Source organism: Grus americana, chromosome 1 (genome assembly GCF_028858705.1).
Source record: "Grus americana isolate bGruAme1 chromosome 1, bGruAme1.mat, whole genome shotgun sequence".
In the NCBI taxonomy this organism is placed as follows: Eukaryota; Metazoa; Chordata; class Aves; order Gruiformes; family Gruidae; genus Grus; species Grus americana.
Window position 1 is genome coordinate 119,078,029 of NC_072852.1, and position 19,328 is coordinate 119,097,356.

A 19,328-nucleotide genomic window follows, 5' to 3' on the forward strand; every position below is an offset into this window, starting at 1 on the left:
TCTGAAAAATGAGTTTTATTCTTCTGAATATTTTAATAAAATTTTATTTTTTTTTCAGTTTGAAAGCAAATGTTAGTCCTTTTCTTTAAATATGATTTATTAAATATTCAATAGTTAAGTATTGATTGCTCAGCTATTTGATTTCACTTACTCATTTGGCATAATATAGATACCATGTTGGGCTGAATCATCAGCCAAACTACTTGAATTTGACCAGTGCTTCTCAAGCAACAGGTTTATGATGAAGAGTTGGACAGAGTTACAGTGCGGTAGGAAAACCTCTGAAAAATATTAAAGATATAACCTTCAATAATAAATATGTTGGCATGTCTACAGTTGCATAGTTGAGAATGTTTCTTCTTTAAATACTAGAATGTCCTCTGTTGGAGGATCATATGAAGTCAGTGTGTCAAAAGGGAGCTTAAAAAAACCCCCAACCCAATCACCCAACAGTAGAATAAAATAAAGTTGCCGATGTGAAGCCTCTTATTCATTTCTTCATGTCGGTATCATTGCCTCTTTGCAGGAGGGCAGCCTTAATTTTTGTTACTGTTCAGCAGAAGCCATCAGATGAAAAAGGCAAGTTTGCAACAAACAAAAAGAGGTGGTGCTTAATGCTGGCTGTGAGCAAGATGTGGAGTTTTTTGCCATGCCATCTTCTGGATGCTAAAAGTTGAAATGCAAAAAGTGGTTCAGAAAGTCCATGGAAGAAAAGGATGCATGATACATATGTATATATATACACACACACTTTAATCACAAAGACTCTGCTTCATGTAATTCCTGCACTGGAGACTAGATGAATGTGCCAGGCACCTACTGCTATGTGCTTGTATTCTCTTCCAAGATGACTGCTGTTGGCCACTTTCAGAGACAGGACACTGATTTGAATGGATCTTTGGTTTGATGTAAGAGTAACTCCTATGTTAGTGCCCCATTGCTTCAAAGAACTATGTTACTTTTCAGTCCTTAGTCCAACATAAATCAAGGACCCTTTCTTGTTTGGTTTTGTTTGCAAGCAGAAATGACCATCCATTTCAGACCTCTTTCCTTTGGTTTACTTTTCCCAAATTCTTGAAACCTAACCTGTAAAGCTGCTCCTCTGTGGAGGTCTGTAAAACAGAGATTTACCTACTAGTATGTGTTCCTTGTCTTTGTAAAGTCTTCCAAATTCTGTATATACAGAATTAGAAATTTAAAACCATGGAACCCTTTTGTGTTTAACCTGTGCCTCCCTGTTTTTCTGCAGAACGGGATAAAATCCAGTCTTGTAAGAATATTGCAGAAGGAAATTGTTGTTTGTGAAATACATGGATACAAAAACAATGACTACTCTATAGAATATATATATTTTAAATACAATGAAAATAAAAAGATCTATTGTATGGCAACCTATTCAGTGAGCGCTACTTCCATTCTGTCCCTTAAAATAAATAGGGTATTCATGTAACTAAATAGTATCATAAGTTATTTACACAGAGGCACTAAATTAAAACTGTGGAAGTATTCTGGTGTTTCCTAACTTCTCTGTGCACAGTACTCTTCAATTTTCATGTTCTTTTGGTCCAGTGTATACCTAGGTAGAGGCTTCTGGTCTCTGTTGGAGGCCTGTGCATAGGTTGAGTTCTTACTGTTTACTTGTGGGATTGTAGGTTTTCTTCAGACGTAGTCTTAGGCGGCTTGCTTCTCAAGAATAGAAATGTGAAAGCAGAGTTCTCGCAGAGCTCAAGATTTTGACTTTGAAAGTTAGAATACTTGTGTTTCCTGTAGGTTTTAGCTGAGAATTTTGGCAATCTTGGGCTTCATTTATTTTTTAAAAAAAAAAAAAAGTTTCACTTTCACAAAATTTTCTTAGTTCTAAGAGTCTCCAGAGTATACTCAAAGTAATATTTATATGTTAATGAAATACAGATTTATACAGTGTTGCCAGTGGATTAAATCATAAATTGCTCATGAGTTTTATGAATTTCCTTCTCTTGTTGTGGGAGGATTATAGTGAGCAGCGGTGTTTAGTCTTTCTGGTACCAGATTTCTGAAGTGGCTAGGGAGGGATACACACCACAGCCTCTCCCTGTCACAGGTCTTAGCCACCATATTTCTACAGCAGAGGGGACTAGTGTCCCCTAAGTACAGGCCTTACTGCACAACAGCAGTAAAGCGCATGCATGCAAGTCCTGTCCAGAGTCCACCTCCTGCTGCAGCTCATCTAGGGGAGAGGATAGCCAAGACAGGCAGAACAGTATCAGAACAGCTAATGAAGCCTACCCTTGGCTCTGCCATATGACCAGACATGTGACAGGCAAGTCACGTCAAAGGTCTGCAGACTGTTGGAAAAGATGGCGCCCAGAAGTAATTTTATGTAATTTTATGTCATCTCCTAAGCATATCCATTATCTCCATAATTTTATGTAATTTTATGTCATCTCCTAAGCACTTTGTTTTTTCTGCAGCTCTGTCCATTAGAAAGGAGCACAAGCAGGAGGATTCTGTGGGCTGGATGTATTGACCTAGTGAACAGGACGTGAGAGGTGGTTGTTTCTAAGTTTAGGGCTTAACTTTACTTTGAGAGAAAGTAGTTTGGCATTTCTGTATAGGGAAGTCGACTGAATAGTTATTGTAGAAGAGCTTCTGAAGTAGCCATTCTTAATGATATAATTCCTCCACAATAACATAGTTCCTCTAGAGGAGGAACTAGTGTGGGATATTTATAACGGAGTTGTTTGTTCTACAGTAGCCGCTGCAGGTAATTTCCCTTTGTTCCCTGTGTTCTCTCAGCTTTCGTCATTCTAGAGCAAGCTGGGTGAAGTCCATGTACCTTCACATTCTCATGCAGCCACTTTACATGCAGTGTATGAGTACAATAGGCAAAGCAGTGTTTCAGTAGAGCAGTAGTTCACTGAGAGTTCAGGTTGGCATTTGCTCATTGCTTAAAAGATGATTGTTCTAAACTCTAAAATCCCAAGTGCTTGACATTTATTATGTTTAGGCAGAACTGGAGTAGGTCTAACTTGTCTTAAATGTGGATTTATTTGATCAGAGAGTTCTCAAGATATGAGTGTTTGTCTCTCTTGCTAATTGCTCACTATCTGTTGTAGGATGTGCTAATACAGTGCAGAGGTGGTTGGGTATTAAAGCAACGCAGAGATCAGTCTTCTTACCTTCCCAGACTCGTTTCTTAGTGGTATACTCAATGTAATAGCTGAGGTATCATAACACTCAGTGGTACTGAGAACTTTTCCAAGCATGGATTTTGAAAAACAAGGTTGACCAGAACTCTGCGAAATGATGAACTTTGCAAAAAAATGTGGATCTTCTGTGAAGGAAGAGGCCCATACAGTTCCTCAGCTAACACAGGATTTTCTTTGAGGATACATTTGGCTGCTTTCACATTGACTAATTTGAAAAGAGGGGGGAAAAAAAAAAAAACAACCAGAAGGCGGGTACCTTCATCTGTGGTGGCATAGCAGGGATTGGAAATAAAAAGATTGGAAGTCTGAAGCAGTGATATGCAGTACTAAGAACTACCATACTTGGTCTGTGGTGTAGGCCCACAAGCAGTTGAACTTCAAGTGTGGAAGTGAGAATACCCATTGTGGTGAATGACGCAGTTCACACTTTTATTCTCTGGTCATGTTTTCTGGCAGGTTCTTAGCTGCAAGCATATCACTGAGGTGGATCTCCTCTGCATGTTACTGAATGACCCAGCTAATAGATAGCAGAGATAGAATGAGGAAAGGGAGGATGGGGCAGGAAGGAGAGGAGGTGAAAGGAAGCTCAAAACATTTAGGGTCAAAGCAATGGTCATTATAGGGAAAATGTTGAAGAACAGGAAAAGTACTAGTAATGCCAAGAGAGTGAAAGAAGATGAGTTGTGCAGAGGAGAGAGTTTCATACTTCAAAATGAGATGATCCCACAGTCCAGGATAAACCCCCAAGGAATATTACCACTGATTCCAATTTAGTTCTGTATTATTTCTGCCAGTTAAATGCTATTGTGCCATACTTTACTGGTCTTTAATTTATGGATCTGATAAGAAATTCTGCCTCTTCTTTGAGCTGAGTTGAACAAAGAGGTGGGGAGATGGGGACAGTGACGTTATTAGGAAACAGCCAAAGCATTCTGTGGAAGTAGTAATCGCTGCCTGGAAGCCAGATGCAGAGGACTTAGGTACAGAAGGGACTATGAAGTTGTTAAAATTTTAAGAGAAATCAGTTACCCAGATAGCAGGTTAGTGGCAAGTTCTCAAACATGGGGAATGACTACATTTGAACTTTTAAAAGTATGAAATAGAACGCTGCTGTGAGTTTCTCTGCTTTTAGCTGCTTCATCTTGCACAACAGTAAATAGACAGTGAAGTATTTTTAAGGCTGTGGCAAAGGTTATGTTATCAAGCAGAGAGCTCTCTATCTCCTTGTGTCATGAAATCAAGATCAGCTGCTGCACTGGAAGATGCTTTTGTCAGTCTTGAAGGCAAGCTTCTATAACTCACAGGGTCAGAAGTGTTACAATGGTTCTTTTTTGGTTTTAATTTTTAATTGTGAGGTAAGTAGGTATGAAAATATTAAGGAAATGTCACTTCTTTTAATGTTCTAATGACTTTAATATCTGAGTTTGTCTCCTTTTTTATCCTTCACTATGAGTATACCTCAATAGAATACTTTGGTAGAACTGTGACAGAGGGACAAAGAGAGTCACATACGTAGATTGAGAAGCAGAGTATATATTTAATGAATTGGGTGACAGAAATGCAAAGAAATTATTTAATTGCTGTGAGGATTTTCAGATGCTGTCCCACATGACAGAGGAGCTGATCTAACAACTCCTTGATTCAAAGAGCGAAATCCTCTCACTTTGTGCTGACATGCGTCACACAGAATCACAGAACCCTTGAGGCTGGAAGGGACTTCTGCAGGTCCCCTGGTCCAACTTCCCCCTGCTCAAGCAGGGCCACCTTGAGCTGGTTGCCCAGGCCTGTGCCCAGTTGGGTTTTGAGTGTCTCCCAGGATGTGTTATCCACAGCGTCCTTGGGCAAGCTGTGCCAGTGCTCAGTCAGTGACTATGGGAAAGGCTGTAGCATGGCTTCCAGTTTTATTAGTTGCCAGTCTTGTCCAGAGAATAAACTTTACAATGGCCCAGCTGTAAGGAAAACTTCAGCGGAAATTTTCATATTCTTAGATACCAAATTTAAATGACAGCAATACACAGGTTTTTCTCAGAAACAGTGATCCACTCTTGGGGCAGCACACTGTCACCTCCAACTCTTTACAGTCAATTGGTGAATATTTGTGCCTTGCTTTATGTTGAAAGGAGAAGGCCAGCAATGCATTGCATCACTTGGTTACCTTTTGATACTTTTTGTGGGAGAAGGTAGTGTTTAAATGAGTTATGTAGACTGATGTCAAAATGGGAATAACAGAATCTAAAATGGATGAGGTAGGAAATTGAATTTTGAAACTGCATTGAGTTTTAAAAATACCTATGCAAAATTGTACCAAAAAATTTCCTATATTAAACCAACTGTAGTTCATTTATAGAATGTTCAACACAACTACCACCTCAAGTATTTTTCTACTTTGAGTTACTAATTTCTTTGATACTTGGAAAAGTAATTTTAAACAAACCGATTTTGAATGAGGGAAATATTTCCCATCCTCATCAAATAAATATATTCCTGAACTTTTACTCTTCCACTGTGTTAAGATGATGCTTTAAAGAAATAAACCCTACCTTCCATATGAAAGCTAAATCTATTTTTGCAGTATCTGTATTGTCAGATAGTTATGAGTTATGAACCTCTTTTGAGGTTATAATTTAAGTTTTCTCTATCATCACATTTATGCTATTGGTCCCCTTTTAAACATTTTCTTCCTGTTATAGTTACAGTGGTTTACTCATACAGTAGTGTACCAATTTATTAATGCTTACTTCTTCCTCACTTGTTACTTTCCAGAGACAGTAAATTTACAAAAATCAAGAAGTTACTATTGTTATCATTGATGTTTTGCTTATATTATGGTGTATAGAATGTCACTAATGAAATAGTGTGTTCTGAACAGCTTCAATTCAAAAGAGCCGTTACATTCATGACTGTAGGAGAAAAGGGACATATGCTCTCCAGGCTGAAATAAGGGATGCCTTCTGTAGCTGGACCTTCTTTATGACAAGTTCTGATTTAATCTCACCACAGGCAAGTAAATGTTGGGTTTAAGCTGTAAAAACTTAAACTGTAAACATACATAAAACTGTATATATTTTTGCCATTCCCTGAACTAACACATTAGGTAAGGCCAATTCGTAAGATTATTCTACCCACTGCCAATCTGTAATATCTTCCCTTAATGTGCTTCATGCATGGAGATCTTGGCATACTTTTTGTTTTTTGTCACTTTGTTTTCTTCCCAAGGTGCTTCACAACATGTAGTCACTTGAACTTAGAGTGGTTAGAAAGGAATATTGATGATTGACTAGACCTTGTTCCTTAGGTACTTCTATCCTGTAGAAGTTATGGATGTGGGTTGGTAATAAGCTCCTGTGGATTTTAGTACTCCCATGGTGGTCAGTAGATCACATACTTTTTTGAATGTCTAGAGCTCTCCAAATGAGCTTCAGCCACCGGGGTTTTGTGAACCTCAATTAATGGCTGTACACAAATGTTCCTCTTTCTATAGCTGACTGATTCCTCGGCCTAAAACTAAAGGACGTCAAGATTGCTATTCTAGCCAATTCTTCTTTCTCTCCTCATTTCTTCCTAACATGTCATTAGGTGTTTCTTGGCTCATAATAGTAAGTTATGAGTGTTCTCTTGGGATTAGTTGTACTGGGGTGGGATTGCAGGTATCATGGAACAAAGTCTGAAATGTGGCAAGGGCAGGTATTTCATCAGGGACCGTATCCTGAACATTACTTGTTTTTGTTGCTAGCTAAGAGTGCTTTCAGCAAGAGAAGCCTATGAACTCGTGTGTCTCCGTTTCAGTGACAGTAAGAAATCATAAAGGTGAAAATTACTTGGCTAGTGATCTTTTGACCCAGGTAGTTCTTGCTTATTGCTAACATGGTTATGGGTAGATACCACCATCTTCACAGCAACTGTTAAAATGCCTTTCTGTTTGGTATAAGAACATGCTGTGTGAAGTAGCCAATTTCCATCTGTCTGCTTGTAACAAGCTTCGGGTCAGGCTCTTGTGTTTAATAATGTCCCTTTTTCTGAGATTCAGTGCTGCTCTGTTTACATTTCTATCAAAGAACACTGGTTTATAAAAAGTTTCTCATTAGATACAATTTTTAGTCATGTATGTTGACATCATAGGTTGTGTATGACTTACCTCCAAGCAAATAGGGAAATGCTTGTTAATCACAAACATTGAATCTTCAAAAAAAAATTAAATTGAATGAATAAAATAAGTTATTTGTCAAACTGTGGTTCTGAGAGAAACTTCCTTTGTGATTCCGCAGTACAGTCACCTTGTTATAAATTATGAAGCTCTTTTTACTGGGGTGTTGCTGTTGAATTAACTGAGTTGGTCCAACTGACCTTCCTCAGTTTGGAAGACCAGGAAGGCTACAGCCTCATTGTCCTGCTAATGGACCCAGGAGAGAAAGGGCGTGCAAGGGTCAAAAGTTTAAAGCTGAAGTGAAGCATCAGTATTACAACTGTTCTTTTGTGGGATAATTATACTTCTAATCCTTTCCTACCTTTCTTCTTTTTTTTCCTTTTTTTTTTTTTTTTTATTTTTAAAAAGTGTGTGTGGTGCATTATTCAGTTTATCCTCACATTTGTTGTGCCCTTTAGAGTCAGTGTCAGAACATACTATGAAGTCAAATTGTAAATGAGAACTCCATGCTACTGGAATGTTTGTGTGTATATATGTGAGCTTTTTGCTTTTTTAGGGACACATGTAAGTGCAGAATTTTTAAAAAATAAAATTTGTTTTTATTAAGTTATCTAATAGCTAGATATCTAGTGTGCTATTGGGAAACTGTGGCCTGGGGTAAAAAAAAATACAAGAAATAAAACTTTTAAAGTAATTGACTCTACAATTTAGAATTAATAGTGGGTTTTTTACTATCTGATTTAAATATTGTTTTGACTTTAAATTCAGTCACCTTGATGACTTGTTGCTAAGTGAGATTATTTTATTCAGGTTAAGCAGAAAATCAGCATAAATTAGAAGAGCAGAAAGTAGACATACTGAATAATGTCCTACATGTGTTCACCCATTCTTACAGGAGTGTTCAGTATATCTTGAAAAGTAAACATATACTAAATTAACCAAGTTGTATAGATGGAAGATTAACTCTGATTCTCTAGTAAAAATGGAGTTTAGATATTAAGAAAATACACTAGTGAGGAAAAAAAATATATACAGTTTGTACATGATCTGAGTGACAGATGCATTAGTATATAAAGGAACTATGATATCTTTGAGAGAGATCAGCTGATGCATTAGAATCTTTGCACATATTTTCCTACTGTATTTAAATGTGAACTTGTGAAGTTCATAATATATAATTCTAAATTTAGAAAAGAAGGCAACAATTCACAATTGCCCAATTCACAGATGAACATAAGATGTTACTTGGAATGAAAGCAGAAAAAGACGCAAGTATTTGAAAAAGTTTACACTCAGATATTTAACTAATATTTTCAGTGTATCTTGAAATGTATCTTGACAGTTTCACTTTCAGAGCTTCCTAGGATCTGTATTTGTGTTAAAAATCACAAAGTAGTTCTTAATGGATGTTTTACAGAAGAGTTAGAGTAATTTTCTGTGCAATGTTAAGTTGACTTCGCTTATGATGGTTTTAGGTCAGTAATTTCTTTTTTTTATTTTCATTTGTAAGGTCATCTTGATACTTTATCATGTTACCAGGGGCACCATAATACACATAAAAAAGGAGGTTTTGTATGTCATAGTTATTTCATGAAGGGTTTTGGGGTTTTTTTGGGGGGGAAGAGGTTTTTTTTGTTTGTTTGGGTTTTTTTTTTTTTAAGTGAAATGTTTGAAGACTTAATGAAATATTGTGAAAATATGAGGGTATGAGGGTGCTTGTGGGCAACCAGTTCATTTTCTGGAGTAATTTGTTCTGTCAGTCTTTCAGTAGTACTGAATTGTAACAATGGAGAAATATACCAGTGGTCTGTCAATTGTACAGTATCACTGTACAATTTTACTTCACCCCTTTTAAAGTAATAGTGATTATACTGTATACAGGCTTTCTTATTTATAGGTGTTTGAATATTATTTTGACTTTTTATTGAATATATTTTTCTAAAATCATCTTAATGTAAAATGGTGTTTGATTACATACCAGTTTTTCTACTGCCCTGCCAGGTGCTGAGGCAATGATGCAGTATCATTTTCAATATTTTATTTTTTTTAACTTAGAATAGGTGGCGAAATGAACAGTCAGTTATTTTTAAGAAAGTCAAATTGATGGGTGGTGTTCATCTACTGTTTTCTACTGATTATATTCTCTTGCAAGGTTTTGATAGTAAAGGAAATGGGGATTTCCCTTGCAGGTGAAGGTGCTTGACTATTTCACATCTTGCTTCTAAACTTAATCATTACCAATAATTTTGCTTCCAGATTTCAGCTTCTGATTCCACATTATTCCTTCAGTGGCAATGTGGGCTTCAGTGCACCTGACTGCTTGTCCCATCCTGCTCTGTCTCTTATGTTGTGCCAACATGGCATCCGTTTAGAGAATTTCCTGTTGCTGGCATAGTCAGCAAAAGGATGGATGTTAAATGTGGAACATGCTAAACTTTCATTAGCAAGCAGAGAAAACCCAATTGTACTTTAATCTGTCCTCCACTGCTAGAGGACAGTGAAGATTCAAGTAGACTATGAACCAATTAAATGCCATCTGATGAATGTCTGAAACTAGAGTTGAGAGGTGCGGGATCTGTCCCAGTTAGAGGCAGATTCTGTGCCTGTGGAATCTGGCATTTTCCAGGATCTTACAGAATCTAGTACTTTGGCCATACAGTTTGCCATTCTCCTGCAACTTGACACCAAGTGTTTAGTTCGTCTCTTGCTTTGCAGTTGCTTCTGGAAGTCTGATTTCATCTTCCCAAGTCGAATTAATTCATGTTACAGTGCTTGGTACATGTAGCTTGATGAAACTCAGCAGTAGGAGTCAGGAAGCCGAGCTGAAGTGCAGTGTGCGCTGGAAAAAGGGTGGAAGTTAAAAATGTAGGGTAGTGAGCTAAGCAGTTTGTAGGAAGGCTTAAACATTGAGGCCAGGGAAGATGAGCTGCTGAGACTGGGCACTCGCTTTTCTTTTGGTACAGTCAGTCCAGAAAGTTACTATGAGCAATCTTGAAAGGCAGAACTTTTGTGTTTTTCTGACTTTCATGGAATCCATACACCAAACTCATATCTTTGAAAATAACCCCTGTCAAATTCTGACTGAGTTATGACACATAGGTGAAGGTGTTAGAAAAGGGATGTTAAGGAATAGGAGTAAACTATTAATGAATAATTTGTCACAATGAAATGGGAAGAAGCACTTCACCAAGGTGATGTTCACAATGAGGATGATTTCTAAGTTCATTGTGTATGAAAACTCTTGTGTATGTTAAAATGGTGAAACTATTAGTGTTCATAAGCTCTGTCAGCTAGGAGATGGAGGCTGAGGTAAATATTTTCAAGCCATTAACTGCATCAAAAACTCACATTGTCTTTGCAGGAGGAGAGACTTCAGCATGCAAACCTTCATCTGTTCGGCTTGCACCATCGTTTTCATTCCATGCTGCTGGCCTTCAGATGGCTGGACAGATGTCCCATTCGCATCAGCAGTACAGTGATCGTCGGCAGCAGAACATAAATGACCAACAGGTTTCTGCCTTATCATATGCTGACCAGATTCACCAGCCTCTAACATTAACAAACCAGGTAAGTGATAACAAAAAAGTAATTTTAGATGTAATAATTCTTTCTCTAAATATGTTATACACCCATAAATTACAAGATCAGGGCATATGTTTTTGTGGGTGGGTTTGTTTTGGTTTGGTTTGGTTTTTTTACTAATTAACTCCGGACTCTTCAAGGATGGGTGGACGAATAAGTTTCTGGAAGTTCTTTTTAAACATCTGGTGCATATTTATTGTGATTATTCTACTTCTAACATTTTTGAGATGAGAGGGGAGAAAGATTGTCCAAGTGGAGAGTTGGAAAGAGAGTTTAATAATAGTTTGGGGGTTTTTAGGGCTGTTTGATGTTAGAATGTGATTGCTTTATTACTTGTTATAATGTACAGTGTTCTTATCCAGAGTCACTGGTTAGTGTATTTGGAATAGAGAGGCTTGGACAAAAGACACATTTTATTAAGGAAGATATGGTTTTTATTAAAAAAAAAAAGCAAAATCTAAAGCTATGCTATCATTGGGGTTTTACTACTACTAATTTACTACTTACTATTGCAAGGAGGTAAAATGAACTCAGTGATTATGATGATTATGGATGCTTTTGAGCTGTCAAGATTAGTGTTTCTTCCTTACTGCTTTTGAGTTGCTAGAACTGCTGAAGTAGCTTGCTAACTAATAGTGCTAGGTTGCTAGCCACAAGAGCTAGTATTGCCCTGTGTAAGAGAGAATTCTGTTGCTTTCTTAAAAATGGCACAGCTCGGTTGTGGAGATGTGAATGCAGATAGGTTTCAAAGCTTAAAATCCAGAAGTCTGTAAGAGCTTCAAAATTTGGTGCAGGCTGATGAGGCACATTCCACTTAAAGAGTATGGAGAGTGAAGTCTTGCTGCTACCAGATTCTGGTTTGTCCTTGTGTTCAAAATGGCTTTGGTAGAAAAATCTACAGTACCATCAAGAGGTGCTCTGTTAGTATTGCTCTGTAGGAAGGCAGAAAGAGGGAAGGATTAAAGAGGATGAGAATGATCAAACTAGGTGCCAGGATATTTGCTACTAGGATTTGGAGATATCTAATGACTAGGGCTCTGTGAAGAATGGCAAAGTGAATGGAGCTGGCAAAGGATATTTTTACTTTCATGAGAGCCACTCAACAGGAAGAGTAAATCTGCTCATATATAACAATATTTAGCTTGAGAAATCTACAAAGGTTGTTTATGTGCCTTTTTTCAAGTTAAAGGTCCCCCACAACCTCCACAATGAGGTTAGTGAATCAGTCTGCCAATTAAGAAAAGTTGCTGTGTTCCTTAAATCTTTCAGTGTACTTATCTAAGCGTTACAATCTGACATCACATTTGTGAGCTTTAGTGTACATTAGTGCTTAGTTGTTCATGTTTTCAAACCAAAAAGCAAAATAAAGGAACTTTAGGATGTATCACCATCCGTTGCTGTTTGTGGTCACAATGGCTTTAAAATGGTAGCTGAATAATAGAAATCTGAAGAATAGCTTTCGGAGAATAGCCAAGAATTGTTGACCAGAGAATGCAGCCCACTTGAGATGAGGATGAAACGTAGAGGAAAAAGCTATGGTTGGTTCTGATAAGTTATCCATATGAAGAAATGATTAGCTGGCCACCTCGATCATGGCAATTAAGCTGTCTTTGCACCACTAACATTGTTTTAGAATCAATGTTTTTATTTTTCCACTTCCACCTTGTTTTTTCTGCATTGTAGCTTCTGTCTTTCTATTTTACTATAATTGTATTGCCAAAGTCTTGATAGTCCTCTGCCTAAGCAGCTCAGAATTGTTCCTTCTTTATCCTTTGTGAGCTGCATTCAGCGCCCTTGACTTTGGTGGTGGACAGCTTTTTGAAGTCTTCTGACTATGTGCCTTTCATGACTTTTTCCTCCTTTGAGTTCTCTCCCATCAAGTCCCATAAAGAGTTCTCCTCGCCAGACTCCAGGTTGGTATAGAGGTTCTATAGGAGCCTCTGTTGGGGAGTCTCAATGGCTTTTTGCCTTTGCACTGCACTTTGGGTTAATCTTACCTGCAAAACCAAATCCAGCTAACATCTTTATGCTGATGAGTCAGATCATCTGCTCTAGACCTTATCTCTGTGCAAAAAAAAAATTCTTGTTCTTTTTCTTTCAGTAGCCCTTTTGTCAGCTCCAGTTCATCTTGATTAGAACATAATTCTTACTCTTTTTTCTTCTTATAAAAGCCATGATGACCCTCTGTCATTGAACACTCTGTGCTGTCTTAAATTTATCCATTGCTGTGGACTACCATCTTGCCTCTTGCTCCAGATGTTATCTGCATACCAGCTAGGTTTTCATGTCTGAAAGATACATACATCTTACTGATTCTTTCTTTATGACATTTCTACAGGAATCCTTTTTATTCAAGGTATTGTCTTGAATATGCTGCAACTTGTTTCTCTCTGTCCTTGATAAAAGCAGCTTTGTCCTCTATATGTCAATTCTGAAAAACTCTTGCATTTTCTGAACCGTCCTTGTGTGGTTGTTTCATTTCTCTGCTGGAATCCCACCACTAGTTCCTTCTGTTGTTATATGCTTGTCTGTTATTAAAGCTTATAACACCAGACTAACCTATTAGTAATGGCAAACTCTCTTCAGTCACATAAGGTGACATACTTCTCTGTTTTCAAGTATATACTGTTAAGATGATCATGTTTTTAACTTGGGCAGAAAGCTTGACAGATTGGTCTAATAGCCATAAAAAATAGGAGGAAGAAAAAGGTGATTTTTGGCAGATACAGGAAGTGTAATTCTTAAAGGGGTAGATCCTATTAATGCAATGTCTCTCATCCAGTCAAACAGATGAGAAGTTAGGTCTCTGAGCTTCAGTTTCCCAGAATCTCCTAATGCAACAGCAGTTGTCAGCAGCCTAAACCATTGGGTCAGCCTTGATGCTACCGGTTTCAACAGCCTCAGAGTAGCCCATTTGGGTGCAAACGTCCAACAGTGGGTTAGTAGCAAGCTGCCAGCCCCTTTGCTCCTGAGAGTCCTCCTTTACCTTGTTGATTCAGTAGCCAGATGGGGCAAGGAAGCGGGAATCTCCCAGGGCCGGCGGTGGTTGTGCCGGGACTGGCAGGCAAAATTCTTTCCCGAGCTCCAGCCCCCATCTGCTGGCCAAAGCCCCTCACTGCATTGCCGGCTTCGCTGCACGGCGAACTGCCTGGTGCTGGGAAGGGCTGCCCCCTCCTCTCTGAAATGGTCCGTCCTTTCAATCAACTCGCTTCTCTTTGGTAATTTGTGGAGCAGCTTAGTGTATCTTTGAGTGAATCTTTCATTGAGGGAATCGAGAATACAGGTGTTTCAAAGGTTACTTTCTTGATTGCTACACTTGCTGAACTTTGTAAACAGAGTATTTGGTCCAAATCCAGCCAAAATTGACTTGCTGAAAATAAAACCTCGGATGAAGTCTCAGCTTTTGGGATGCTGAAGTTTTATAGGAAAAATAGATATCAAGTAGTTCCTCTCTGAAAGTAAATTTCTTCAAGCTGCAGCAAGATGCATAAGGACACTGCTTGTCAGTTGCCAAGAGTAGCTGTTAAGTTTTAGCATGTAGAACAACGGCATTTTCTGTAAATGATGTCATTTTGATAAATGCAAAGATGATCTGCCTTATTATCTTTTTTTTTTTTCAGGTTATTTTTGTGTCTTTCTTTTTACTGACTGACTCCTTTTTTAGAGGAGTATTGTCTTGTCCAAGTTCCTGTAATGATCTTCATTCATAACCAAATAATGGGGAAGCTAGGCCTTGAATGTTAATTTATTGTTTTTATTCCTGCTCTGTCCTGCTTGTTTTTCGATTTGTAATGGCTTGCCGACCATATTCTGGTATTTTATGAATCATTTGCAGTTGCGTCTTAAAGATTAGGAAGCAGTAATGACAATTTATATTAAAGTTATATAAATTATATGTATTTATATTATACATTATCCTTAAAATATTTACATAATCTTCTCTTGCACCTATTGCTTTATGGCTGTGGTGGCCAAAACTTACTCATCATTGGCAAGGAACAAACAACAGGAAGATACTTCAAAGCCAACCAAATTGTTTTGTTTTTCACTTATTTGTGAGGCTTTAAATTACAGTTAAAAACTTCCAGCTCTGTCCTTTTTTCTTTTTTTTTTTTTTTTTTTTTTTCCCTTCAGTAGTTAGGCTTAAGGCTTTTGTTTCCCGAAAACTGCTGGATTGTAAAGCTTTGAATCTGTGATTCACCAAGTGCCGGGGCCTGCTGGCAGGATGGGGTCATGATGTGTGGTCTTACCTCTCTGACAAGTGCCTGAGCCAACTTCAGGAAAGCAGTAAGAGCATGTGGCCTACCATCAATAGAAAAGTTGAGATCTGTGGGACCTTTCTCCTTTAGCAGTAACAGTCATATTTCTTTTTCCAGTTTCAACTGGTTGCATCTTGAGAGTTCAACATAGCCTGATGTGAATATAAGATAAGAGCTGAAAAGTTTTCACAACTTCAAACAAGCATTTCTTTTGTACTGTGCTAATGTTTGTCTTCATCATGGATACTCAGATTGCCTGAAACTTTCTTCAATTAAGTACAAAAGATCAGAAAATTGATTTACCTGATAAAGAAGTTGAGGTGACATTCCTGGGCAGATTTTGGTAACAAATTCCAATAGTTTAGCTTTCACAAAGCACCTGGAATTCAAAGGTCAGGCTGACTGCTAAACATCTTTCTCTCCATATGTATCTAAGATCACTTACCACCTGTAAAATTCTAGGTTTTACTGACCAGATGTTGGGCAGAGATTTTGTTGATTACAACTGGATCATTGCAAAGTTAATGTGTTCGAGCAAGCAGTAGCAAATCCTTAGTTCAGTTACTTCAGCTACCTAATCAGCAGCATTATTATTAGTGATGGTCAGACATTGCCAGACCCTATTGTGAATGTGAGCATGCAATTCATTTCAGTAAAAGCATTTATCTCACTTTCTGTCTATCTCAAATGCTTTTTAGAAAAATATGCTTATACTCTGGCAGCAAGAATTTCAGAGTGGGGTTTTCATTCCCTTTCTCTTATTCCTCCTGCTTCCCACAGCTTGCTTTTTTCTTTTTTTTTTAAGTAGTTAGGCTGAATCAGGCAGGATAAAATCTTGACAGATGACCCTTTTTTCCTTGCTGGTTTTATTTATTTAACTTTAAACTTATCTGTTTCTTACTATTACTTTTATTCAGCAACCTTATTTATGTGGGGAAGGAAGCCAGAATAGTAGGGACATACTCAGAGAACACAAGTCAGTGATTAAAGTAATTGGACTGAAATTCTGTCCCTACCTGCATACAGTTCGGGGTTTCAGTACAGTTTGAAGAACAGTCTTGGATTTTTCTTGTTTTGTTTTCTACCACATATGCTTTTTTCTCTTTGGTCATTTTTCTAAAAAGTTTGCTGTATATTATGGAGAAGTGTTACTGTGGCTTATGGTTCCAGCAATTAAACATCAGTTTTGTTCACCCACTGGGGACACCACCTATTGTGTGGCTACCCACCACGGGATTAGCATTGACTTTCTATCCTATGTTATTGTGATGCAAGAAGGGTTTTGAATAGCGAGTGGCATAGGAGATGAGACTGGCCCATTCAGTTCTTTAATATGAGAGTCTATTAAATGGGTCATCACAATTTGAATGCTTGCTAAAAGTTACCCTTATAATATAAAATCTTCATCATTTATTCCTTTAGTAAAATGGAACAAGCACTATATACAAGCAGAATTTATCTTTTTTCTTTTTTTTTTTTAAATGAATGTGGATGGTGATGGATCTTTCTTTTAAAAAAAACCCTGAATTAAAGCATTCCATTAACAGATTATATATACCTGCTCAGAATTTCCCATAATAAAAATAAAATGAATTTAGTAAGGAACAGTGCCATCTGTTTTTTAGATAACAAAGCATATGTCCAAAGCGAGAGAAATATGTTGTCTGTTCCTTCATTCATTAAACCTCAAAGATTATGCTCATTAAAATAACATACCTGAGTTAAAAGTCATAGTTTCCTTAAAACATGGTTTGTCTTGAGTGTGTTGAGTACACATAAGTGGGGCTTTTGGTTGCCCTTTTTTGTGTTTTATTTGGTGGTTCTTTCTTTAGACTAGTTACAGGTTGCTTCCCAGCACTGTCATGTGAGTTGGTTAATAGGTAACAAGATCAAATTTCAGTTCCTTACTTGCAACTTTCAGCGTGGTACCATCCAAGGTAGCTGTACTGTTTCCATTGAGGCCTAAGTGTGGACCCGTCAGAATGTGATGGGTAGTTACTGACATACATAATTGTAATGAAAGTAGTTTCTTGTCTCTCAGTCTTGAAATACGAAGCATATCTTTTGATTTGTGTTCTATCTTTAGGAAAATCTGAGGTTGCAGTGTTGCTGTCTGGCCACCAGATAGAGACTGAAGTTTGTGCAATAAGATTTTTCTTTTTCTTTCCTTTTTTTTTTCCTTTTCTTTTTTTCCCCCCCATTTGTGGTTGAGTGTTCTTTGAAGCCAAGAAGGAAATCAGTATTACCCCAATTATAAAGAATTTAGGAGCGTTATTGTATTGAATGGATAATGACCACTTTGTTCCATAGTCTTCCATCATCAGGAAGAAGGGAGGAAGAGTGTCCTAAAGGATCTTGGAAAAAAAAGAGAATGTTACAATTTTTGCAACGTGGTGGTGGTGGTGGTGGGGAAATCAATTCTTTCTCCTGTCCCACCCAAAACTTTATGAACCCAGGATAGCAAAATAGTACCTGTTTAAAAGGTTCATGAAGGTTAAAGTGTGTCCTCAGAGATCTGTGACTGACTAAATGCACAATTAAAGGCACAATTTTCAAACAAGGTACTGGCTGCAAGCAACATAGGAGTAGCCTGCAGAATTTTCATTATTTATTATTAGGGAACAGCAACAAATTAGATTTTTTTTTTTTTTTTTACCAGACTGCTTATTTCAGAGTTGAAATTAGAAGAGTTATTTTTTTTAAGTAAGCAAGCAAATCTGACTTATAAATTAGAAAATAAACATGAATACTTCTCCTACAAATTTCCTTTTCAAATTAGAGCAATCTTATGTCTGAATAGTTGATCTGAACTTTGGAGTTCTTCCACACTAAGACTCTCTCCTCAAAATTTGTAACCTTCGTAACAGACACCCTGTGCCAGTCATTGCAGCCTAGGACAGAGAGTGGTCCTTTCCAGTATTCATGCACCGCAGCACCGTTTCTTTTACCAGCAAAATCTACCAGTGTTCCTGTGTTCCAATAATCTCTTTAAATCAGATTAAGAAATTTAAAGGAAATACTTGCATTTGAAAAGTCTGTAATAGTGACAGTTGGGATTAGGACAAGATGCTGTTTCGTTGTGTAATAGTGCCCTGGGAGAGAACCAAAAGAGATGAGATTTAGGTGTGATTTGTTTAATGGTTCACATTTGTTTGACAGATGAAAGGAAGAAACAAAAATGTTTTGTAAATGTGAAATAGTTTGTTTAGGAAACTTTAAAGCAGTCTTTCCAGATGTTTACAAAGTGGTGGTGCTTGTAATAAAGAAGAATAAAGGAATTAATTTGGTACACCTGCATAAGGGAAATTGATGGTAGTGGGCATATCCAAAAATGATTTGACTGGAACAAACACTTAGGGCATGACTTGGGTTAAAATTCCCTGAAGGAAGTTTAACTGTATTGCATCATCTCTGAGAAACATCCCCTAATCAAAAAGACCACAAGACAGCAGTCTTGCAGGAGTGTAAAAATGTTATGTGGGCGTATTTGGAGTGGTGTGCATCAAAGCTTTGAGTTGCCATTTCTCAGGAGCCTTCAGCTCCACTGAGAGTTGTACCTGTTGGGTGTCCCAGCCTCACACAGATACAGTAAGCTTACTGAAGTGTCTTGCCTTTCCCCCTTTCTCTTTAGCTCTCTTGCTTGTTCGTGCTCTGTCTTGCTCTCTTGTTCTTGCTCACACGCTCTTTTTCTTTTCCTCCATGTGGTCTGCGCATGCACCGGAGGAGAGCGTGAGCTTACCTTTCTGGTACAGTTGCTTAGGTACCTGAGTTTAGGTCCAATTTCAGAAGCACAAACTCTCTTTATCGCTTCTGTTTGTGTGAACTTTTTTGGGTCACTTCAACGTGACTTTTCTTTAATTTATTTAGTCATTGAGGAAAAAAAAAAAAAGCTATTTGCACAGCCACCAGGTCTCTTTATTTGGAATTTAATACAGTTTAAATATTAGGAAATACTATAAAAGATAGAGGAGAAGTTAGGCTTTTCCAGTTAGTTTATTAGTTCAGCAATACTGATATAAAAATCAGTTTCATTATTTTTGTTGATGGCTTATGTTCTTTCCTCAGCTCTGTTAGTTTAGCTGTAATAGGAGGCAGCAGATGAGATTAAGCACTTGGAAGTGAAGAGAGTTATGAGCGTGAGCATATTTGATGGTA

General features: G+C 37.6%; 1 protein-coding gene across 1 annotated transcript in view; it reads left to right on the forward strand.

Annotated features, from left to right (window-relative positions):
* DYRK1A (dual specificity tyrosine phosphorylation regulated kinase 1A) overlaps positions 1 to 19,328 on the forward strand; it is a 94,542-nt gene that overhangs the window by 55,646 nt on the left and 19,568 nt on the right. Inside the window, exon 3 of the mRNA XM_054836507.1 lies at positions 10,694 to 10,899. Coding sequence (XP_054692482.1) covers positions 10,694 to 10,899 — 206 coding nt within the window. The remainder of the gene's footprint in view (positions 1 to 10,693; positions 10,900 to 19,328) is intronic.